Genomic DNA, 25562 nt, shown 5'->3' with positions numbered 1-25562 from the left:
GGCGCCGTACATAGTCTCTATGTCTTCTAGAACAGGACCTGGTCTTGGAATTGGCCCTCAACTATTCGTAAGAGTTATGAGTTTATGTATGACAAATATTTGTTTCGGGATAGATTTTTTAATGTCGTATGTGTATAAGCATAATGTTTTTGTGTTTTTGCCATCTACTGATCATGCAGGGGTTGGGGGCCCACCGGGTGTTTCACCTGTCCTCCCGTGGGCCAGTCCAAGCCTACTTGCAAGTGTCTCACAGCTTTGGTCCTGATCAGGGAAGCTATATTATAAAATCTGCATGCATTAATAGAATAAAAACCCTTCTAAAAGTCAAAACGAGGTCTCTCTTTTTTTTCCACAATTCCATTTGCTTGCGTTGCATACTGTACTTAGAAAATTCAACTCTGCGTTTTACCGCTGCAGTTTAGCTAATAGAAACCTGCATTACATTATAGTTTAATTCTCAAAATGATATTGTATTATAGTTGGCAGCTCCATGCTAATTAGAGGGAAAATAAAAACCGAAATGTTCTTCGGCAGACTAAAAATGAAACTGTTAAAATTAATACTTGCCTTGTTCAACACATTTTGTGCTCACATGAACGCAGTGTTCATTACTCTGTTTTAGTCAAACATCTGCACTCCCCAGAAGCTCGGGGTGATTACTGCGCTATTCATTTGTGGAAAAAAAAAAATAATCTGTTAATCTTTCTTTAAAAACTCTCAAGCATATTTGCTGTAAGGAGAAGGCGGGTACGAGATGTTTATTTATATTTTGGAGAAAATTATAGATTTCACGCTCTTGTTCTTGGATTTTGTTTTAATACTTATTGTGTGCGGGGTGTTTTATCATGACTTTTTAGCATCTTTATTTCTTTTAATCTTTTCAAAGGAACCAGAATTGTCATCTTTAGTCTGAAGTCTTGGTTTACATATTTCGCGTTAAAGGGAACTTGACACCAGGTTTTCATATTATAAACTAAGGCTACCACCTTTACCGCCTCTTTTACAGTAGGATTAACAACTTGCATAAAAGACCCCATCCCCCTCTGTATACCCCAAAATATGCCTTTCTCGTTCATCTTACTGGGGGGGGGGGACACAGAACCATGGGATAGTCTCCTGCCACTAAGAGGCTGTCACTATTCTTGCAAGTAAATAAAATTGGCTCCTCCCAACAGACTATACCCCGCCTGCTGGAGCAGACTTCCTCCGTTTAGTGTAGTGTCAGTTGGAGGCAAGGTCTTTCTCAGACCTGTCTTAGGTTAGGCGCTAACCACTTGTTTTTTTGTTTTTCAGATGGATGTCTCAGAGTAATAGAGTGTAATTGTGCACTCTGTTTCACCCACGTAGTGATGGAGAGTACAGACTGTAATTGCTCAGTCTGTATCCTCTCGTGACGGTGTGGCTGGACTAATGTACCTTGACACAGTCTGTACAGGTGCTGGAGCAGAGGTCTGTATCCAACTAGCTCTTGCCACCATCCCACATAGCTGCGCGCATAGCGAAGAAGTTAATGGGATCCGTAGCTTCAGAACAGGTAAGTATATCCTTTTCGTAAGCACTTTTCCCATCTCTCTGTCCCCTATGGTCCTAGGGTGGTGGGTACTAAGAGCTGTGCAGGGTGTCCTACTCATCCAGTTGGTCCCTCGGCCTAATAGGTCAGGGTTAGCCTGGTGGTGAGTGGGAGTGGGCAATTGCAGCGGCGGCATCTGGATCGCAGTAGCTAACTGGGGTGTGGTCCTAGTGTGTGGCATGGCCGTGGGAGCGCTCAACCATTTTGCGGGCAGGAAGTTTAAGCCAATCACTCGGTATTTGCAACAAAGTTTGTTGGCTGGTTCCCAGAATCTGGGATTAGCTGAGATCGCTGATCAAATTGCACAGGCAGGTAAGTATCTCTGCTCAGAATCCTTGGATGCGGCAGAGTGCTATGCCCAGGTGGCAAGTAATTGTGGCTCAAGGGAAACCAGGGATTCAAGATTCAAGCTTCAGGAGGCTAATTTGCATATTCCAGGTGCCTTCTGGGAGAAGCGAAGTCTCCCTAAGCTAGAAGATCGTTGGGTACAGCCGGGACCAGCTGCTTCGAAAGCATCACCAAACCAGGGATTCAAGCTTCAGGAGGCTAATTTGCATATTCCAGGTGCCTTCTGGGAGAAGCGAAGTCTCCCTAAGCTAGAAGATCGTTGGGTACAGCCGGGACCAGCTGCTTCGAAAGCATCACCAAACCAGGGATTCAAGCTTCAGGAGGCTAATTTGCATATTCCAGGTGCCTTCTGGGAGAAGCGAAGTCTCCCTAAGCTAGAAGATCGTTGGGTACAGCCGGGACCAGCTGCTTCGAAAGCATCACCAAACCAGGGATTCAAGCTTCAGGAGGCTAATTTGCATATTCCAGGTGCCTTCTGGGAGAAGCGAAGTCTCCCTAAGCTAGAAGATCGTTGGGTACAGCCGGGACCAGCTGCTTCGAAAGCATCACCAAACCAGGGATTCAAGCTTCAGGAGGCTAATTTGCATATTCCAGGTGCCTTCTGGGAGAAGCGAAGTCTCCCTAAGCTAGAAGATCGTTGGGTACAGCCGGGACCAGCTGCTTCGAAAGCATCACCAAACCAGGGATTCAAGCTTCAGGAGGCTAATTTGCATATTCCAGGTGCCTTCTGGGAGAAGCGAAGTCTCCCTAAGCTAGAAGATCGTTGGGTACAGCCGGGACCAGCTGCTTCGAAAGCATCACCAAACCAGGGATTCAAGCTTCAGGAGGCTAATTTGCATATTCCAGGTGCCTTCTGGGAGAAGCGAAGTCTCCCTAAGCTAGAAGATCGTTGGGTACAGCCGGGACCAGCTGCTTCGAAAGCATCACCAAACCAGGGATTCAAGCTTCAGGAGGCTAATTTGCATATTCCAGGTGTCTTCTGGGAGAAGCGAAGTCTCCCTAAGCTAGAAGATCGTTGGGTACAGCCGGGACCAGCTGCTTCGAAAGCATCACCAAACCAGGGATTCAAGCTTCAGGAGGCTAATTTGCATATTCCAGGTGCCTTCTGGGAGAAGCGAAGTCTCCCTAAGCTAGAAGATCGTTGGGTACAGCCGGGACCAGCTGCTTCGAAAGCATCACCAAACCAGGGATTCAAGCTTCAGGAGGCTAATTTGCATATTCCAGGTGCCTTCTGAGAGAAGCGAAGTCTCCCTAAGCTAGAAGATCGTTGGGTACAGCCGGGACCAGCTGCTTCGAAAGCATCACCAAACCAAATTTTTGCCTGTAGGACATTATTGCAAGAGAGCTTGGCTGAGTAGATTACACAAGAAGGAAAACACACAGCAAGTCAGCAGGATCTAGGAGCAACATGGCAGATGTGACAACCTACATGGTGAGCTGCAGCATGTGCTACATGTTCACAGATCGACCAGAAGAAGAATCCAATTTCACCTGTCAGAAGTGTAGACTAGTGGCCCTTTTAGAAGAAAAGGTGCGGGGTCTGGAAGAAAGAATAGCAACTTTGAAACTCATCAAAGAGAATGAAGACTTTCTAGACAGAACAGAAGCATCTCTACTGGTCACAGAAGGTGCAAAAAGTGTCAGAGAACCTCCAAAAGCAGATGAGTGGAAGCATGTGACCAAAAGAAGCAAGAAGACCATGGAGAAATCACCAACCACACAACTGAAGAACCGATATCAAATCTTTGTAGAGGATGAAGATGGCACACCTAAGAATGAAGCAATACCAGCAAGCAAAAAAGAAAAGGGCACACAGCAACAAGTGACAGCAAAAAGTACAGCCAAGAAGCAACGAAGAGTGGTGGTGGTGGGAGACTCACTACTGAGAGGCACCGAAGCAGCCATCTGCAGACCGGACATAACTGCAAGAGAAGTATGCTGCCTTCCAGGTGCGATGATCAAGGATGTGACCGATAGGATACCAAAGCTCTTCAGCTCCAAGGACGTCCACCCATTTCTTCTGATACATGTTGGCACCAATGACACGGCAAGGAAGGACCTACCGACAATCTGCAAGGACTTTGAAGAGTTGGGGAAGAAAGTAAAGGAACTGGATGCACAGGTAGTTTTTTCTTCTATCCTTCCAGTAGACGGGCATGGCACCAGGAGATGGAACAGGATCCTTGATGCAAACAACTGGCTAAGACGATGGTGCAGACAACAAGGATTTGGATTCCTGGACCACGGTGTGAATTACTGGTATGATGGACTCCTCGCCAGAGACGGACTACACCTCAACAAACCTGGGAAACACACATTCGCCAGAAGACTCGCTACACTCATCAGGAGGGCGTTAAACTAGAAGAAGAGGGGACGGGAAGAAAAACATTAGACTCGAACAAAGACGACCCAGGAAAACATACTCAGAAGGGAGGTAAGAACATTTCTAAAACAATCCACAGTGAGGAGATTGGAACAAAACAAAATCCTCTAAACTGCATGCTCGCAAACGCCAGAAGCCTGACAAACAAGATGGAAGAACTAGAAGCAGAAATATCTACAGGTAACTTTGACATAGTGGGAATAACCGAGACATGGTTAGATGAAAGCTATGACTGGGCAGTTAACTTACAGGGTTACAGTCTGTTTAGAAAGGATCGTAAAAATCGGAGAGGAGGAGGGGTTTGTCTCTATGTAAAGTCTTGTCTAAAGTCCACTTTAAGGGACGATATTAGCGAAGGGAATGAGGATGTCGAGTCCATATGGGTTGAAATTCATGGAGGGAAAAATGGTAACAAAATTCTCATTGGGGTCTGTTACAAACCCCCAAATAAAACAGAAAGCATGGAAAGTCTACTTCTAAAGCAGATAGATGAAGCTGCAACCCATAATGAGGTCCTGGTTATGGGGGACTTTAACTACCCGGATATTAACTGGGAAACAGAAACCTGTGAAACCCATAAAGGCAACAGGTTTCTGCTAATAACCAAGAAAAATTATCTTTCACAATTGGTGCAGAATCCAACCAGAGGAGCAGCACTTTTAGACCTGATACTATCTAATAGACCTGACAGAATAACAAATCTGCAGGTGGTTGGGCATTTAGGAAATAGCGACCACAATATTGTGCAGTTTCACCTGTCTTTCACTAGGGGGACTTGTCAGGGAGTCACAAAAACATTGAACTTTAGGAAGGCAAAGTTTGAACAGCTTAGAGATGCCCTTAATCTGGTAGACTGGGACAATATCCTCAGAAATGAGAATACAGATAATAAATGGGAAATGTTTAAGAACATCCTAAATAGGCAGTGTAAGCGGTTTATACCTTGTGGGAATAAAAGGACTAGAAATAGGAAAAACCCAATGTGGCTAAACAAAGAAGTAAGACAGGCAATTAACAGTAAAAAGAAAGCATTTGCACTACTAAAGCAGGATGGCACCATTGAAGCTCTAAAAAACTATAGGGAGAAAAATACTTTATCTAAAAAACTAATTAAAGCTGCCAAAAAGGAAACAGAGAAGCACATTGCTAAGGAGAGTAAAACTAATCCCAAACTGTTCTTCAACTATATCAATAGTAAAAGAATAAAAACTGAAAATGTAGGCCCCTTAAAAATAGTGAGGAAAGAATGGTTGTAGATGACGAGGAAAAAGCTAACATATTAAACACCTTCTTCTCCACGGTATTCACGGTGGAAAATGAAATGCTAGGTGAAATCCCAAGAAACAATGAAAACCCTATATTAAGGGTCACCAATCTAACCCAAGAAGAGGTGCGAAACCGGCTAAATAAGATTAATAGATAAATCTCCGGGTCCGGATGGCATACACCCACGAGTACTAAGAGAACTAAGTAATGTAATAGATAAACCATTATTTCTTATTTTTAGTGACTCTATAGCGACAGGGTCTGTTCCGCAGGACTGGCGCATAGCAAATGTGGTGCCAATATTCAAAAAGGGCTCTAAAAGTGAACCTGGAAATTATAGGCCAGTAAGTCTAACCTCTATTGTTGGTAAAATATTTGAAGGGTTTCTGAGGGATGTTATTCTAGATTATCTCAATGAGAATAACTGTTTAACTCCATATCAGCATGGGTTTATGAGAAATCGCTCCTGTCAAACCAATCTAATCAGTTTTTATGAAGAGGTAAGCTATAGACTGGACCACGGTGAGTCATTGGACGTGGTATATCTCGATTTTTCCAAAGCGTTTGATACCGTGCCGCACAAGAGGTTGGTACACAAAATGAGAATGCTTGGTCTGGGGGAAAATGTGTGTAAATGGGTTAGTAACTGGCTTAGTGATAGAAAGCAGAGGGTGGTTATAAATGGTATAGTCTCTAACTGGGTCGCTGTGACCAGTGGGGTACCGCAGGGGTCAGTATTGGGACCTGTTCTCTTCAACATATTCATTAATGATCTGGTAGAAGGTTTACACAGTAAAATATCGATATTTGCAGATGATACAAAACTATGTAAAGCAGTTAATACAAGAGAAGATAGTATTCTGCTACAGATGGATCTGGATAAGTTGGAAACTTGGGCTGAAAGGTGGCAGATGAGGTTTAACAATGATAAATGTAAGGTTATACACATGGGAAGAGGGAATCAATATCACCATTACACACTGAACGGGAAACCACTGGGTAAATCTGACAGGGAGAAGGACTTGGGGATCCTAGTTAATGATAAACTTACCTGGAGCAGCCAGTGCCAGGCAGCAGCTGCCAAGGCAAACAGGATCATGGGGTGCATTAAAAGAGGTCTGGATACACATGATGAGAGCATTATACTGCCTCTGTACAAATCCCTAGTTAGACCGCACATGGAGTACTGTGTCCAGTTTTGGGCACCGGTGCTCAGGAAGGATATAATGGAACTAGAGAGAGTACAAAGGAGGGCAACAAAATTAATAAAGGGGATGGGAGAACTACAATACCCAGATAGATTAGCGAAATTAGGATTATTTAGTCTAGAAAAAAGACGACTGAGGGGCGATCTAATAACCATGTATAAGTATATAAGGGGACAATACAAATATCTCGCTGAGGATCTGTTTATACCAAGGAAGGTGACGGGCACAAGGGGGCATTCTTTGCGTCTGGAGGAGAGAAGGTTTTTCCACCAACATAGAAGAGGATTCTTTACTGTTAGGGCAGTGAGAATCTGGAATTGCTTGCCTGAGGAGGTGGTGATGGCGAACTCAGTCGAGGGGTTCAAGAGAGGCCTGGATGTCTTCCTGGAGCAGAACAATATTGTATCATACAATTATTAGGTTCTGTAGAAGGACGTAGATCTGGGTATTTATTATGATGGAATATAGGCTGAACTGGATGGACAAATGTCTTTTTTCGGCCTTACTAACTATGTTACTATGTTACTATGTAAGGTATGGAGGGCGGATTTAGCTCCAAAGAAATATTGACGGGTCTACCTTTTCAAGGGTCTCGCTTATTTGGGACCAGGTTAGTCAAGATTACTTCAGACGCAGCAGGCCAGGCGGTAGAAGCACCCTGCTTCCTCAGTCCATGCCAGCTTTCTATTTCAGAGGCAAGGGGCCTTGCAGTTCCATCTCTTTCACCAGTTTCCTGCACCAGACAAGTCAGATCGGCGCGTTAGACCGATGGTCTCCCAGGTGTCCAGGACAGCTACCTTTAGATTGACACTCGCCGAATAACCTTCTGAGTCAAGATCTAGACCCTCCGGGAGAGATGGTAGGAGGGTCAATGCTTGACCGGCGGCCCCCACTCGGGGTTTCTTGGCAGGTGGGTGGCCACCTTCACCTTTTTCAGGAGGCATAACTGGGGGAATCTAGCTTTCTTTGAGTCAGGGAGGTCATCTCTTCGAGTTACAGAATAGAGTTCACCGATCATTTCTATTCCTCTCTTCTTCCCGGATCTCCAAGCTTAAGAGCTACTTTTGACCAGGAGATAACCTTCTTACTTCAAGCAGGGGCGATTGTAAGTGTCCCCACTTCATAGTGCTTCAAGGGGTTTTATTCAAACCTATTCGTTATCCAAAAAAAGGCGGCTTGGTGTGGCTTATTTTAAATTTAAGGCACCTGAACAGATGGGTTCGGCTTCTTCACTTCAGGATGGAGTCTGTCCGGTCAGTGACCGTATCCATGGAAACCGGAGAGTTTCTTTCTTTAGTAGATATTCCAGATGTGTATTTGCATGTGCCAATGTTTCTCGGCTTTGCGGTCACTCAGGATCACTATCAGTTCAGGGCTCTCCCATTCGGGCTAGCCACAACGGCCAAGGTATTTACACAGATACTGGCCCCGATTATTGCATTACTATGGTTCAGGGGAATAACTGCTTTCTATCTGGACGACATTCTTGTCAAAGCACCATCCTTTGCGCAAAATCTAGAGAGCTTACAGATCGTTCTTCAGACCCTGGAGCAATTCGGTTGGATTGTCAACAGGACAAAGTCTGTTTTAGATCCAACACAGCAGCTTCTGTTTCTGGGAATGGTGATCGACACCGTTTCGACATCCGTATTTCTTTTGAAGGAGAAGAGACTATCTCTTCAGTCTTCCATCAGGACTTTAAAACGACCGGGCAGATATTTTCTTATATTACTCACTTATATAGCTCCCCCAGAAGAAGCTTTGGGCAAAACGTGCATCGGGGAGGAGGGAGACTCCATGCTTGCCCTATCTCCTGTTTACGTGGTCTGGAGGTTATATTGAGGTAATTGGATGCATCTCGTTATTGTAGTGTTATACTGTATCTTTCCACCTTGACCTGTTTGCTTACCATATATTTATTTGGCACATATGCTCTGAGCGATGTCATTGATTCTAAATAGTTCCTCTCTTATTTGTAGTCAAGTTGATATGCTTATACAATTAGGCCATGTTCACACAGTGCGTTTTTTACCGCGGAACCGCGGCGGTTTTGCCGCTGCGGTTCCGCAGCTGTTTTCCATGCAGGGTACAGTACACTGTACCCTATGGAAAACAGGACACACTGTGCACATGGTCCGGAAATTGTAAAAAAAAAGCCGCGCTGAATAGCTCCCGGAAAAAAGAAGGAGCATGTCAATTCTTCTTCCTGAACCGCAGCGGTTCTGCACCCATAGACCTCCATTGTGAGGTCAAAATCGCAGTAAAACCCGCAGATCAAAAATATATCTGCGGGTTTTACTGCGATTTGATGTGCAGAACCGCTGCAGCAGGAAGTGCGGGGGAGCGGGCGGAAGTGCGTGGGCGGAGTGTGGCTGCCCCCCCGTGCTCCGATCCCGCCCCCCCGTGCTCCGATGCCCCCCCCCCGTGCTCCGATGCCCCCCCCAGTGCTCCGATGCCCCCCCGTGCCCTAATCTCCCCCCATTATACTTACCCGGCGTCCCGGTGTCCGTCCGGCCGTCTTCTCCCTGGGCGCCGCCATCTTGCAAAATGGCGGGCGCATGCGCAGTGCGCCCGCCGAATCTGCCGGCCGGCAGATTCGCTCCAAAGTGCATTTTGATCACTGAGATATAACCTATCTCAGTGATCAAAATAAAAAAATAGTAAATGACACCCCCCCCCACTTTGTCACCCCCATTGGTAGGGACAATAAAAAAATTAAGAATTTTTTTTTTTTTTTTCACTAAGGTTAGAATAGGGTTAGGGTTAGGGTTAGGGGTAGGGTTAGGGGTAGGGTTAGGGGTAGGGTTAGGGTTAGGGGTAGGGTTAGGGGTAGGGTTAGGGGTAGGGGTAGGGTTAGGGGTAGGGTTAGGGGTAGGGGTAGGGTTAGGGGTAGGGTTAGGGTTAGGGGTAGGGGTAGGGTTAGGGTTAGGGGTAGGGTTAGGGTATTTTCAGCCATTTTAGCCCTAAAAAGCTTCCTAGGAAACACACAGTAAAAAAAGGATAAAAAAACGCATCAAAAAACGCATCAAAAAACGCATCAAAAACGCATCAAAAAAGGACAAAAAAAGGACCTGCGTTTTCTGCCAAGAGCTGCAGTTTTTTAAAAAAAACTGTCCTGAAAAAAAAAGGATGGAAATCCTGAACGTGTGAACATACCCTTAGAACTACACGACAATTTTTTCTACATATCTCTTTTTGCCTCCTTTATCTTACCTTCTAAATTATACAGCAATTGGGTTACCGTATATAGCTAACACACATTACTTTCTGTGTGCATATTATGATATATACTAAATCCCCATGAGAATAGCTACTTTTGTTTACCCGCGCCGTTGTTCTGACCACTTACATGGATTATTGAAATATATAATAACTGAATTTCATCGTTATGAGGAGATATGTTCCTTTGGAGATTAGGCTAGGGTCCCCCCTGCTGGACACTTTGTTACATTATCTTTTGTGCCTTCTTGTGTAATTTAAGAATATCATAATAAAATTTGGAAAATATTGATTTTAATGGTGATATGGTTCTCTTCTTCGGCTGTTGACAACATAAGTCTGAATTGGAAGCAGGGCTGACGCTTAACTCTCTCAAGGATCCGATATGTTCCCTGGCTATTTTGTTTCAGAGGGATTTAGCATCTTTGCCCCAGGTTAAGACTTTTCTCCATGGGGTGGCACATTTTAAGCCACTGTATCGGACTCCTTTGGACCTTTGAGACCTGAATCTTCTTTAGGAGCCTCAAAAGGCTGGGGGCTCTTTTCTCCTTCGCCTCATTGGGGGACACAGACCGTGGGTGTTTGCTGCTGCCACTAGGAGGCTGACACTAAGTTGAAACAAAAAAAGTTTGCTCCTCCTCTGCAGTATACACCCTCCTGCTGGCTCCCACAGAACTAGTTCTTGCTTAGTGTCTGTAAATGGCACTTGGGTTTTTCAGACCCCAACGTTTTTATGTTATTTTTTACTTCTCTGTTAATGTTTATTTTTTAATTAACGTAGTGAAGGGGGCGACGGATCCTTTCAAGGTTCCGATCTCCCCCGAATCATCAACAGGCGAGAACGTGGAGTGTCGCCTCCCCGTACCCTCTCCTGCGACGTAGGAAGCCATGCCTGAGCTCACTTTAAGGGCGACGGTTCCTTCGGGTCCCGATCTCCCCACACCAGCAACGGGCGAGCCCATAGAGTGTCGCCTCCATGTATCCTCTCCTGGAATTAGGCCTATAACCGGACAACTTGCCCAGTCTACCCGGGGGCTTGAACTCCGTGGATGTATAGAGGCCCCTCTCTTTGGCGTCCGAGCAGCCCCCTCTGTCCCGCCACTGAGCCAGCAGGAGGGTGTATACGGCAGAGGAGGAGCTAACTATTTTTGTTTTAGCTTAGTGTCAGCCTCCTAGTGGCAGCAGCGTAACACCCATGGTCTGTGTCCCCCAATGATTCCCTCGGAGAAAAGGATTTTACGGTGAGTACTCACAAAAATCCCCATTTTCTTTCTTATAAGTTAGCTTTCCTTATACCCATGACTTTTATTAGGAGAGTCTCGGAGCTTGCGGCTCTGTCTTTCTGCGCCCCTTACCTTATTCTTCATCAGGGTAAGGTAATGTGGAGACCAGTTCCATCTTTTCTCCCGTAGGTGGCTTCGATTTTCACCTCAATGAATATATTGTTTTACCTTCCTTTTTTGCTGGACCATCTCATCCTTAGGAAAAGAGCTCTGCACAGCTTGGATGTTGTTAGAGCTCTAAAATATTATTTGTCGCCTACAGCCTCTTTTAGGCATTGAGATTCCTTGTTTGTTTACCACAAAGCCCTCATAAGGATCAAGCCACTTATAATGCATCCATTGCCCACTGGATCAAGTCTGCTATTGTCCAAGCTTATAAGGCTAAAGCCAGGGTGGCCCCATGTAGGATTAGGGCACACTCCACACAAGCGGTTGAAGTTTCCTGGGCTGTTCCTCATCAGGCATCAGCCTTGCAACTCTGTAAAGCAGCTACTTGAGCTTTGGTGTATACTTTTTCTAAGTTTTACAGGGGCCACACTTTTGCCTCAGCAGAAAGAAGCCTTGGTTGGAAGATACTGCAGGTGGCAGTAGCCTAGACATCCACTTAATTTGTGGTGGAAGACCAGGTGGTGACAGTATGAAACTTAATACTATCCCACCCTAGGGACAGTTTTAGGACATTATGTGGTGTCCCCCAATAAGACGAACGAGAAAAATACATTTTTTACTTACCATAAAATCTGTTTACCGTAGTCTTCATTGGGGAACACGGCTCTCTCCCTTGATTGCCCAGTTGGGCATATAATTATGTTTCTTTTTGCCTTAATTTTTTTTTCTCCTCCTACTTCTTTTTCACAAAACTGAGGAAGCCTTCTCCAGCAGGCAGGGTATAATCTACTGGGGAAGAGCCAATTTTATTTAATTGCATTAATAGTGTGAGTCTCACGGGCTGTCAGTCCCCGGAAGAAGCCCATGCGAAACGCGCGTCGGGGCTGCTGTGGAGCACACACTGACAGATATTACCATGGGTAAGTTGAGCGACCTTTAAAGGGGTCCTTTACATTTTTTACTTTGCGGGATTGGATCAAGGTTATGAAATATTTCATGTCCATTTTATACGCTGAGGTCTTGGCATATCCATTTATACCCTGCCTTACGGAATAGGCTTTGTATTGTGTATTGTAACAGTGGATACGGACTGTACCTTTGGTGGTCTGCTCACTTGCTCATTCTGTTATTGCAGTTGTGGTGCTTCTCCCCACATTAGTTGATGTCTGTGCTTTTCATGTCTGTTTTTACACTGGTTATTACCATTATGATGACTATGTATTTATTAATAAAATATCTATTTTGTTAAAATTGGTTTGGACATATACTCCTTTGGTTCTGTGTAGGATTTAATGTTACAATGTTGTTGTGCCAAATGAGGTCTTACGATTAAAAGAACTTACTAGTTTGATGGAGTCTTCCAAAGATCGTCAGAGCACGGCACTCTTTGGCAATTCCAGAGCAATGTAAGACTAGACCGCGGAGACATTCAAGGTCATTTGTTCTGACAATCGGTGGGGTCTCACTGATTAGACACCCACCGATCTAGTGGCTGTCACTAGTGATCAGTGCATTGTTATGGAAATTTGGTTTGGATAAATTTATCACTGTGTGTGCTGCGGCTGTTCCCAATAAGACTGAGTATTTTGAGCGCTCAAGATTGAGACTGCACAACATTGTGACAATAACATTCCATCAATACTGACGATTTATTGTACATACATAGTTTTATAATCGCATATAGAAAGGAGTGGTTAGGGGTGGTTAGTTAATTACCATATTGTCTAGCTCCTCTGTTATTGGATATCTAAATATATATGGAATATTGTGATTAATGCACATATGAATGCTGATTAAGCAACTAAAATGTAGTTCTCTGTATCTAGGACAAAGTTGAGACATCTGATCAGCACTTAATACATCTGGCGTTGTTACACTTTTTTGGGTGGAAATCACCGAACAGTCTGTCTGGCTTATGTCAGTTTATGTCAGCCATTTTAAGCAATTGATTATAGTGTATATATGATATATTTGCGTTTATATGAGTATATATGATTATAGAGGAGTATACATGCAAGTGAGATCTACATGATATACATATTTATATACCTATACCTGGGATAAGGTGTTATCGGCCATGCTCGGGTGCTAACCGAGTGACTTCGGCGTGCTCGAAAAATATGTTCGAGTCCCCGTGGCTGCATGTCTCAAGGCTGCTAGGCAGATGCATGGATTGCCTATTTGTTAGCCAGTCGCTGCATGTGTTGTGGCTGTTGAACAGCCGCGAGACATGCAGCCGCGAGGACTCAAACATATTATTCGAGCACGACAAAGACGCTCTGTAAGCACGCGAACATGTTCCGATAACGCTTTATCCGAGCACGTTCGCTCATCACTAGTTGTCACCCATCACATGGATCGGTGGTAACTCCATCTTTCGGGAATACCCGATTCAAACCATTTGTGAATATTAAATTAATTAAAATTTAAAGCAGTTTTCCAGTTTCAGAAAACCTGTTTGCCGGCTGCAGTTTGTTTAAACAAAGTGTTTTACACACCTTCCCCTGGTCTAACGTTGGGTCTCCACCTCTGCACCCAGTTTCTGTTATTGTCTTCATCACTGACATCACATAAACCACGCTGCAGTCCAAAAACTGAGCTCAGAGGCTCTTGAGCGCCACAGACAATAAGACACACCAGGAGCAGTGGCATAGCCTCAGCGCTGGACTCGGGGAGGGTGAGTATAGAATACATATCGGGTCCAGCGCTGAGGCTATGCCGCTGCTCCTGATATGTCTTATTGTCTGTGGCGCTCAAGAGCCGCTGAGCTAAATTTTTGGACTGCAGCGCTGTTTATGTGATTTCAACGATGCAGACAATATATATATATATTTATTTATATACACACAATCAGTGCCTGGAGAAAAATTCTTTAGAAGTATTTGTTACCAGGAGACTGTAACAAGAAGAGAAGATGTTTCCACCGAGGTTAAGGTCACATGTTTGACTGCGATCGTCTTTCAATAGAGAACTTCCTTATCACAGAAGGAAATCCATGTCTGCCAATATCCGCATCTCAAGCCAGCCCTTAGGTGCCACGGACCCTGCAGCACTTTAATTAAGCCAAGTTCTTTGTCACTTTTTGCAAGAACATCCATAAACTGTTTGACTAAGTAATTAAACTCCTTGTCGTTTTCTTTCTTCATTTCTCAAAGTATCAACCGTGCCGATTTTTGCAAATATTTTTTTTTCTTCTGGAAATGATCACATTTCCTTCCAATTGTAAATTTCTGTTTTTTTTTAAATTATTATGCTCATTTTATTAAACTGCCACGTATCTCTTCTCATGCCCATTTCTTGCCATGTCGAAAAAGAAAAGTGGGAGAAAAATCCCCCTCTGCATTATCTCGCGGCACATCATAATTCCTAATCACTTCAGTGGATTTCCATAGACTAATTCCAAATATTTGCGAAGTACATTAAATGGTGTAATTATACTTTTTTTTTTGCCTTTCTCCATTTAATAGGGAACATATGGTTTCTTCATCAATCTTGCAAACCGCACTTAATTTTTGAATGCTTTTATTTGAAGTACTGTACGGTACACAACAACGAATGAGTCCCCCGAGTGCGCGCGAGAAACGGCAAGAGTTTACTCAGTAAATTCAGAATAATTCAGTTAACCCAGTTAATTCAACAGTAAATTTTCTGCATGTCTATACAGCAGCGATCCAAGCGAGATCCAAGGGTGTCTTTATACACCTGTCTCAGCAATGAGCATTTTCTAGCAGCATTGTTGCAACTCAGCATTCCCGAAACCGAGCTTTGCAGGGAATTTTATTTTACTTTTATGAGGGGGTGGAAAGAAGACGGCAAAAAGGGATGAGCGGTTCCTTTTCCACTTAATTTTATCATGAAAAATAACCTATAAAGTCTTTTGTGTGTTGAAGGAATGCAAGACTTCTACTTCTTCTTTTAAGGGATTATTACACTTCTATTAGTGAGTATTTGTCAACTTTTTGAGATTGTCATTCCTGAGGATGATGAGTGTTTATTTTGTGTTCAGGACAATTCTGCAGGATAGAGGAGATTTCACAAATCTTCCGGATGTTTGGGAGGTCTTCCCTTTTTTTGTGAGCCTTTATGAAAATGTTCAAGTATGTCGATAGGCAATTGGGATGGGTTCCAACTAGTGATGAGCGAATGTGCTGGGATAAGGTGTTATCCACGAGCATGCTCGGGTGCTAACCGGCTGTCTTCGGCGTGCTCGAATAATATGTTTCATGAACGCATGCATGGATAGCCTGTTTGTTAGGCAATCCCTGCATGTGTAACGGCTGTCGAACAGGCGTGAGACGTGGAGGCCCGGTGATTCGAATATATTATTCGAGCACGCCGAAGACACTCGGTCAACACACGAACATGCTCCGATAACACCTTATCTGAGCATGTGCGCTCATCACTCGCTAAAACCTCATAAATACTTTCTTACTTGGTCTGGATAGACCTTGGAAAGAGTTAGGTGGATTAGGTAGGCGTCTAGGGGGGATGGAATGGGAGCAATTTGTTGACTTAGCTCCTTTTTGACATTTGACATACATGTATGCATAATCAGGAAGGAGTTCACTTGGTATGATGTGCAGATACATGTGATAGTGATCATCAGGGCTGTGGAGTCGGTAAGCCAAACCTCCGACTCCTCAATTTCCATAACACCGACTCCGACTCCACCAAAATGGGCTCCGACTCCATAATTCCGACTCCACAGCCCTGGTGACCATAAGGGAACAGGAGCAGTACCTACATGATCATCACCAGAAGCCTGGCTTAACTGACGCCCGAGATCCTGCAGCAGCAGCCATGGTGTGCCAACATCTAGATGGTTGTGTGACAGAGAATGCTGCCTCTCTCCCCCCGCCAACATTGAGATCGCAGGGTGCCGATGGTTGTTATTGCAATCCAAGATCAAGCAATGGACTTTGGGTCTGTAAGCTAAAGTAACCTGTTAGGCCCTGCCATAAACAGGGTCTAACAGGCCAGGTGTCAATATAAAAACCGGTTGGTCTAGTGCACTACCATTAACTAAGTGTTAAAAGGAATCTATTACTAAGATTTTGCTACCCCGTCTGAGAGCAGCATAATGTTTGGGCAGAGACCTTGATTCCAATGATGTATCACTTCCTGGGTTGATTGCTGTATTTTTTGATTAAAAATTGCTTTGCCTGCTGCAAATCAACCAGTTCTCTGAATGCTGAGCTGTGTATAACTCCACCTACACCACTGATTGACTCCCTTTGCATAGGGAGAAATATGCGAATCAGTGATGGGGCGGGGTTACACAGCAGAAGGACTATGTGGCACGAGACAACTAGTCCTCTAGTGATAATCTCTTGTTCAGAAAACTGTAATTTTATCAAAACTACAGCAAGCACTCCAGTAAGTGGCACATCACTGGAATTGGGGTCTCTGCCCCTCCATTATGCTGCCCTCATATTAGGTAAGTGTTTTTTTTAAAGTGTTCAAATTCCATATTGGGACTAAATTAGAAGTAAAAAATAAAATAAAAAAATTTCAATAAACTTGTAATATACTGTGTATATATATATATATATATATATATATATATATATATATATATATATATATATATATATATATTAGAGCTTGACAGTTCACTGTAAAACATTTCTCCATATTTTTCTCCATAAAGGTAGACATATTTGGTATTGCTGCGTTTGGAAAACCTGAGCTGTATAAAATGTCAAATTATTTCATCCGTATAGTGAACACCGTAAAAAAAAAAAAATTAAATGAAAAATACTTTTTTTTAAAATCAAACTGTTACACAAAAATGGAATAAGAAGCGATCAAATTGTTGTATGTTAAAAAATATTGCATAAAGTCAACTCATCCGGCAAAAAACAAACAAGCTGGCGCTCATACAACTCTGTTGGCGTGAAAATAAAAAAAACTTATAGCTCTCAGAATATCGTGACGCAAAACCGGATAATGTTTTTGTAAAAAAACGTTTTTACTATGCAAAAGTAGCAAGACCTAAAAATATATATATATTAATTTGGTATCACTGTAATTGTACTGACCCAAAGAAGAAAGCTGTCTTATCACTTTTACCATACGGTAATCTGCGTAAAAACAATAAATAAAAAACTGTTAACTTTTTTGTGGTATTTTTCTGGTTTTAACCGTGTAAAAAAATCAAAGTTGCAAACTTGCAAATTTTTCTAATTTTGTCCAATGTCAGATATTTTCATTAAGAAACCCAAAACATAAATCAGCCTAAATTTGCCACTAACATAAAGTACAATGTGTCACAAAAAAACAGAATCATTGTAGATATGTACAGAGGAAGGAAGAAACACCTATAAATTGCTGGAGACGCTAATGATAATTTGTAGTCTCATGAAATACATGGCTTTGCCATAAGCTATTTGGGGCAAAGAAAGTTTAGGCATGTTGGACTTCAACATGATTGATCCATTGTTCTTCAGTCCATCATATTTTAGCATGATAGATTAAGTATTCTTCAGTTCGTTAGATTTCAACGTGATTGATCCATTGTTCTTCAGTCCGTTGGATTTCAACATGAGTTACATAGTTACATAGTTACATAGTTATTAAGGTTGAAGGAAGACTATATGTCCATCTAGTTCAACCCATAGCCTAACCTAACATGCCCTAACATGTTGATCCAGGGGAAGGCAAAAAAAACCCATGTGGCAAAGAGTAAGCTCCACATTGGGGAAAAAAATTCCTTCCCGACTCCACATACGGCAATCAGACTAGTTCCCTGGATCAACGCCCTATCAAGGAATCTAGTGTATATACCCTGTAACATTATACTTTTCCAGAAAGGTATCCAGTCCCCTCTTAAATTTAAGTAATGAATCACTCATTACAACATCATACGGCAGAGAGTTCCATAGTCTCACTGCTCTTACAGTAAAGAATCCGCGTCTGTTATTATGCTTAAACCTTTTTTCCTCCAACCGCAGAGGATGCCCCCTTGTCCCTGTTTCAGGTCTATGATTAAAAAGATCATCAGAAAGGTCTTTGTACTGTCCCCTCATATATTTATACATTAAAATAAGATCACCCCTTAGTCTTCGCTTTTCCAAACTAAATAGCCCCAAGTGTAATAACCTATCTTGGTATTGCAGACCCCCCAGTCCTCTAATAACCTTGGTCGCTCTTCTCTGCACCCGCTCCAGTTCAGCTATGTCTTTCTTAAACACCGGAGACCAGAACTGTGCACAGTATTCTAAGTGTGGTCGAACTAGTGACTTGTATAGAGGTAAAATTATGTTCTCCTCATGAGCATCTATGCCTCTTTTAATGCATCCCATTATTTTATTTGCCTTTGCAGCCGCTGCCTGACACTGGCCACTGAATTTAAGTTTGTCATCCACCCATACACCCAGGTCTTTTTCATTGACGGTTTTGCCCAGAGTTTTAGAATTAAGCACATAATTATACATCTTATTACTTCTACCCAAGTGCATGACCTTACATTTATCCCCATTAAAGCTCATTTGCCATTTATCAGCCCAAGCTTCTAGTTTACATAAATCATCCTGTAATATAAAATTGTCCTCCTCTGTATTGATTACCCTGCAGAGTTTAGTGTCATCTGCAAATATTGAAATTCTACTCTGAATGCCCCCTACAAGGTCATTAATAAATATGTTAAAAAGTAGAGGGCCCAATACTGACCCCTGTGGTACCCCACTGCTAACCGCTACCCAGTCCGAGTGTGCTCCATTAATAACCACCCTTTGTTTCCTATCCCTTAGCCAGCTCTCAACCCACTTGCACATATTTTCCCCTATCCCCATTATTCTCATTTTATGTATCAACCTTTTGTGTGGCACCGTATCAAAAGCTTTTGAAAAGTCCATATACACTACATCCACTGGGTTCCCTTGGTCCAATCCGGAACTTACCTCTTCATAGAAACTGATCAAATTAGTCTGACATGAACGGTCCCTAGTAAACCCGTGCTGATACTGGGTCATGAGGTTATTCCTCTTCAGATACTCCAGTATAGCGTCCCTTAGTATGCCCTCCAGGATTTTACCCACAGTAGAGGTTAAGCTTACTGGCCTATAATTTCCGAGTTCAGTTTTTGTTCCCTTTTTGAATATTGGCACCACATTTGCTATACGCCAGTCCTGCGGCACAGACCCTGTTATTATGGAGTCTTTAAAGATTAAAAATAATGGTCTATCAATGACTGTACTTAATTCCTGCAGTACTCGAGGGTGTATCCCATCCGGGCCCGGAGATTTGTCAATTTTAGTGATTTTTAGACGCCGCCGCACTTCCTGCTGGGTTAAGCAGGTGACATTTAATTGGGAATTTTTATCACTAGACATTTTGTCTGCCATGGGATTTTCTTGTGTAAATACTGATGAAAAAAAGTCATTTAGCATATTGGCTTTTTCCTCATCCTCATCCACCATCTCACCCAGACTATTTTTAAGGGGGCCAACACTATCATTTTTTAGTTTCTTACTATTTATGTAGTTAAAGAATATTTTAGGATTATTTTTACTCTCTCTGGCAATGAGTCTCTCTGTCTCAATCTTTGCTGCCTTGATTTGCTTTTTACAGAATTTATTTAATTTTCTGTATTTATTTAATGCCTCCTCACTACCTACTTCCTTTAATTCTCTAAATGCTTTCTTTTTGTCACTTATTGCGCCCCTTACAGCTCTATTTAGCCATATTGGTTTCCTCCTATTTCTAGTATGTTTATTCCCATACGGTATATACTGTGCACAGGTCCTATCCAGGATGCTAATAAACGTCTCCCATTTTCTTTGTGTATTTTTGTGTCTCAGGATATCATCCCAGTTAATTGCACCAAGATCCTCTCTCATCCGTTGGAAATTTGCCCTCCTGAAGTTTAGTGTCCTTGTAACCCCTCTACTACACATCTTTTTAAAGGATACATGAAAACTTATTATTTTGTGATCGCTATTTCCCAAGTGACCCCCAACCCTTATATTTGATATGCGGTCTGGCCTGTTGGTTAATATTAGGTCTAGCAGTGCCCCCCTTCTTGTTGGGTCCTGAACCAGTTGTGAAAGGTAATTGTCTCTCATAATTGTCAAAAACCGATTACCTTTGCTGGAACTGCAGGTTTCTGTTCCCCAATCTATTTCAGGGTAGTTGAAGTCCCCCATAATAATGACTTCTCCTTGAGTCGCAGCTTCATCTATTTGCTTTACGAGGATATTCTCCATTGCTTCCATTACTTTTGGAGATTTATAACAAACCCCTATCAGTAATTTATTATTTTTTCCCCCTCCCCTTATCTCCACCCACAGGGATTCTACATTTTCATTAAATTCACCTATATTATCGCGCAGGATGGGTTTTAAGGATGATTTTACATATAGACACACCCCTCCCCCTCGCTTATCTGTACGGTCATTTCTGAACAGACTATAGCCCTGCAAGTTAACAGCCCAGTCATGGCTCTCATCCAGCCATGTCTCAGATATCCCCACCATGTCATAATTATGCTCCAACAACATTAGTTCTAATTCGTCCATTTTGTTGGCGAGGCTTCTGGCATTAGTATACATACACTTTATGTTCCTCTCTGTACTTCTATTTCTTAAATTATTAACTGTTCTGACCCCACCCCCCATGCCACCGCCACCCCCAACTTCCTTATTTGTGCCCAGGTCTCTGTCTGCACTATCTTCCCCTCCTATAAAATGAATACCCTCCCCCCCAATTCCTAGTTTAAACACTCCTCCAACCTTCTAGCCATTCTCTCCCCCAGCACAGCTGCACCCTCCCCATTGAGGTGCAGCCCGTCCCTAGCGTAGAGCCTGTAGCCAACTGAGAAGTCGGCCCAGTTCTGCAGGAACCCAAACCCCTCTTTCCTACACCAATTCTTGAGCCACTTATTAACCTCCATAATCTCCTGTTGCCTCTCTGGCGTGGCACGTGGTACCGGCAGTATTTCGGAAAATACCACGTTGGAGGTCCTTGCTTTCAGCTTGCAGCCTAATTCCCTGAAATCATCTTTAAGGACCTTCCACCTACCTCTAACTTTGTCATTAGTGCCAATGTGCACCATGACCGCTGGGTCCTCACCAGCCCCTCCCAATAATCTGTCCACCCGATCAGCGATGTGTCGGACTCGAGCGCCAGGTAGGCAGCACACCGTTCGACGATCCCTGTCTTTGTGACAGATTGCCCTATCTGTTCCCCTAATAATTGAATCGCCCACTACCAGCACCTGTCTGGCCTGCCCTGCTCTCCTATTTCCCTCCTTACTGGAGCAGTCACTCCTCCGGCTTTCAGAGGACATGCCTGGCTGCAGCAGTGCTACCCCTGTACTGGCACCCCCCTCATCTGCCAACTTAGGAAACTTATTGGGGTGTTCCAGATCAGGACTAGCCTCCCTGGCACTCTTCCCTCTACCCCGCTTCCTAACTGTCACCCAGCTAGCTACTTCATTGTCCTGCAGCTCCATCCCACCATCCCCCCCCTCATCTGTCCCATTGAGTGTCTGCTCCGTGAGCAGAAGACTCCTCTCCATATTGTCTATGGATCTCAGTGTTGCCAGCTGCACATTTAGAGTCAGAATCTGGGTTTCCAAATGCACAACGTGCTCACATCTCGCACAGCAGTATGCACCCTCGATCGGCTGCTCAAGGACTGCATACATGTGGCAAGATGTGCACTGGATGGCATTAACAATCGTGGAGCACATTTCCTAATGGGGATTGCACCAGACAGAACAGTTCAATAAAAAAATAAAAATAAATACAAAGTATTAATAAAAAATCAGACCACAATTCAGTAATTCCTCCCTTGGAAACTCCCTGAATCCAAAGTCACTGAATCACAAGTCACACTTACCGCCGTCCACACTTACACTCAGCTCACACTCAGCTCGCTCACACTCGCTCTGCTGAAGATTTATAGATTTTTTTTTTTCTATTTCCCCTCAACAGCAATCAACCTTGCTGTTCAAATGCACTTCCAAAAAAAAATGGAGTGATCCATTGTTCTTCAGTCCATCGGACTTCAACATGATTGATCCATTGTTCTTCAGTCCATCATATTTCAGCATGATAGATCCATTGTTCTTCAGTCCTTTGGACTTCAACATGATAGATCCATTGTTCTTCAGTCCTTTGGACTTCAACATGATATATCCGTTGTTCTTTAGTCCGTTGGATTTCAACGTGATTGATCCATTGTTCTTCAGTCCGTTGGATTTCAACGTGATTGATCCATTGTTCTTCAGTCCGTTGGATTTCAACGTGATTAATCCATTGTTCTTCAGTCCGTTGGATTTCAACATGAGTGATCCATTGTTCTTCAGTCCATCGGACTTCAACATGATTGATCCATTGTTCTTCAGTCCATCGGATTTCGACATGATTCATCCATTGTATTTCTGGGAATGGTGACTGACAGTACCTTTCTGCCCTGTCTTTATTAAAGTAGATATGTTAGACTGATTCCAGCTCACACATTTGAGGGAAAGCGTTGAGATAGCTCCCGGCAGATTGATAGTCAATAGTGTTTTGGTGTTGGGCCAACTTTACTTTGAGCAGCTCTAAACTCCAAGAAGGGCAGTTTATTTTCTTTCCCACCAGTGTTATGGTCCACGTAACAGGCATGACAGACCTTTGCAACATCGTCAAGTTTATTGGGCTGAAGTACTCTCGAACGGCAGAAGGGAGGGGAGGCCGGAATCAACAGATGTTTTGGTGCTGGTTGCGCAAATGGCGGACTTGCTCCTTCAGTCCTGGAATAAGTCTTTCCATGGCTCTTGCACAAGAACTCAAGCTGTGGTAAAAGGTGGTGCTTTGAAACAATGTCGTTCTCAAACGTAAATTACTGCCATATGGCAAAAGGGAATTATAGTATTGGGTTTCTTCAAAGCTTGGTGGCTTACAGGAGATCAGAAATTCCTTTCAATGCAATTAACCCCATGTTTTTTGTATGACAATTACTTAATAAATAAAACATAAGTAGTGCAATGGCCTGATTCTTATTTTTGCTTTTGATCCTACAGGATTTGAGACTGCACGTTCCTTGGCTCTTCATGGTGCACTAGTAATTCTGGCATGCAGGAACCTTCAGAAGGCAAATGAAGCCAAACGACAGATAATAGATGAATGGGTAAGTCAGGAAATTTCCAGAATTTAATACATATAAATAATTTAATATTGCATTTTAATTGTGGAAGTTCTTTGATCCCATTCACATTATACTTAGTCACGTGCGTATGCCGAGCAAGCTAAACATGTCCATTGGGCAGATGAGGGCAATAAATTTCTTTTGGTCCCCATTAGGTCAGTATACAGTACAGACCAAAAGTTTGGACACACCTTCTCATTGAAAGGTTTTTCTGTATTTTCATGACTATGAAAATTGTACATTCACTCTGAAGGCATCAAAACTATGAATTAACACATGTTAATCAAAGCAAAAGGTGGCTGCTTTGAAGAACCTAGAATATAAGACATAATTTCAGTTGTTTCACACTTTTTTGTTAAGTATATAATTCTACCTGTGTTAATTCATAGTTTTGATGCCTTCAGTGTGAATGTACAATTTTCATAGTAATGAAAATACAGAAAAATCTTTAAATGAGAAGGTGTGTCCAAACATTTGGTCTGTACTGTATATCTTCCAAAAGAGGATGAAATAGCATAATATACTCCGTCCATCAAAGTAGAATAAGTAAACATACCGCTCAGTATACTTATTTTAACCATGGCAGCCTATGGGTAGCACATGCACCAACGGTAACTATAGATGTGGCCAATCGATTAACACACCCTAATCCATCGACCTCCTGTGGCTTCTGGAAAGGAGCCTTGAGAATTGCCTCTTACCTGACCCTTACCTTACCTTCTTTTGATTAGCCGTACTAATGTGAAATTTACGTTGTGGTGTGATGCACATCTGACGTTGCACTAGACCGACTAATGAAAAGAAGCCGTCATCGAAGAGATGTTTCTTGGCTCCCGTCCAGCGGCCACATACTACTTACATACCTGGCTGGCTGGACCGGGTCCTCTCGAATCGACTCGCACTATCCTCTATCGGTGACAGTTGCCATTATTAGTTGTGATGAGCCAATAGTGAAATATTCGTATTCGGGAAAATCGGCACAAATAATTTCTAATATCCGTGTATTCGTAACCTAATACCGAATCCAATGCAAGTCAATGGGAAAGCCGAATATTTTTCTGCTGGACCCGACAAACAGGTCTGGGGGCATGATAAAAAAGCTGAAATGGATGGGAAAGAGCTCAAACTAAATGGGAACAGCATGGAGAAGATGCCTGCATGCATTTCTGACTCACATATGGTATCTGGGAATAATGTTGTCAGACTATTGCGCCGATTTTATGGATTTATAAGAAGACCTACCAAACCAATTCTAATTTTTTTTTTGAAGGAGAAATGCTAAGAAACATGTTTTCCTTCATAATTACATGTATATAATGCAAATATATATATATATATATATATATATATATATAAATCTCCCCTTTAGTTTTTCCTTTTACATTTGTGAGGGCTCTCACTCCTACATTTGCTAGGTCCCTTCTTCATGTCAAATAGTTAGCAAGATAAAGGAATACATATTCAACAGCCCAATACAATGCCAGCTAAAACATGCCCATTTGAAGTTTGGGCTTCACTCGCCACCACTTCCTTCACCATCTTGGTCAAATTTTCCCTAATCGTCATGGTTACACTCACAGATAGCCCTTTCTGATGTGACTGTTTCATGAAAATGGCCCAGTTGGTGGACTTCCCCTCCTCCTGAGTTGCACCTGGTGTGCGTGTTCCTCCCCTGTAATCCTTGTGGGTGAAAAGAGCCGAATACCTCTTACAGCAGCATTGTCTGAGGGTAATCTTTTCAGCAACTCTTCAACAACGGCCCTCTGGCATGCATGCACCGAAAATGGCACGTCTGCCTCCAACATGAGAGAAGGAAATTTCTCCTTGTACCGTGGGTCAATAAAGGTGCACAGCCAGTATTTCATGGTGGACAAAATGTCTTTCACGCATGGGTCTTGGGAAAGGCATCTGGACGTGAGATGTGGCATGTGTGGCAGACTACAAAGAGTCAAACGTTCAATTTTTTTTATATCAGTTTTATGACACACGTCAACAGCAGACTCTGGGAAATTACTTGTAAATAGTGACGTTTGCGTATCTCT

The 25562-nt window shown here is 42.9% G+C and overlaps 1 protein-coding gene across 4 annotated transcripts in view; it reads left to right on the top strand.

Moving 5' to 3' along the window:
* The window catches only part of WWOX (WW domain containing oxidoreductase), a 1078647-nt gene that overhangs the window by 54370 nt on the left and 998715 nt on the right, over positions 1-25562 (top strand). For all 4 annotated transcript variants that reach the window (XM_069738841.1, XM_069738844.1, XM_069738840.1 and 1 more), the window contains exon 6: positions 23396-23502. In XM_069738841.1, the coding sequence (XP_069594942.1) occupies positions 23396-23502 (107 nt within the window). The remainder of the gene's footprint in view (positions 1-23395; positions 23503-25562) is intronic.

The sequence above is a fragment of the Ranitomeya imitator genome, chromosome 9, assembly GCF_032444005.1.
Source record: "Ranitomeya imitator isolate aRanImi1 chromosome 9, aRanImi1.pri, whole genome shotgun sequence".
NCBI classification, from domain to species: domain Eukaryota; kingdom Metazoa; phylum Chordata; class Amphibia; order Anura; family Dendrobatidae; genus Ranitomeya; species Ranitomeya imitator.
The sequence above is the reverse complement of the archived record's forward strand: the minus strand, read 5'-3'. Positions and strand labels throughout refer to the sequence as shown.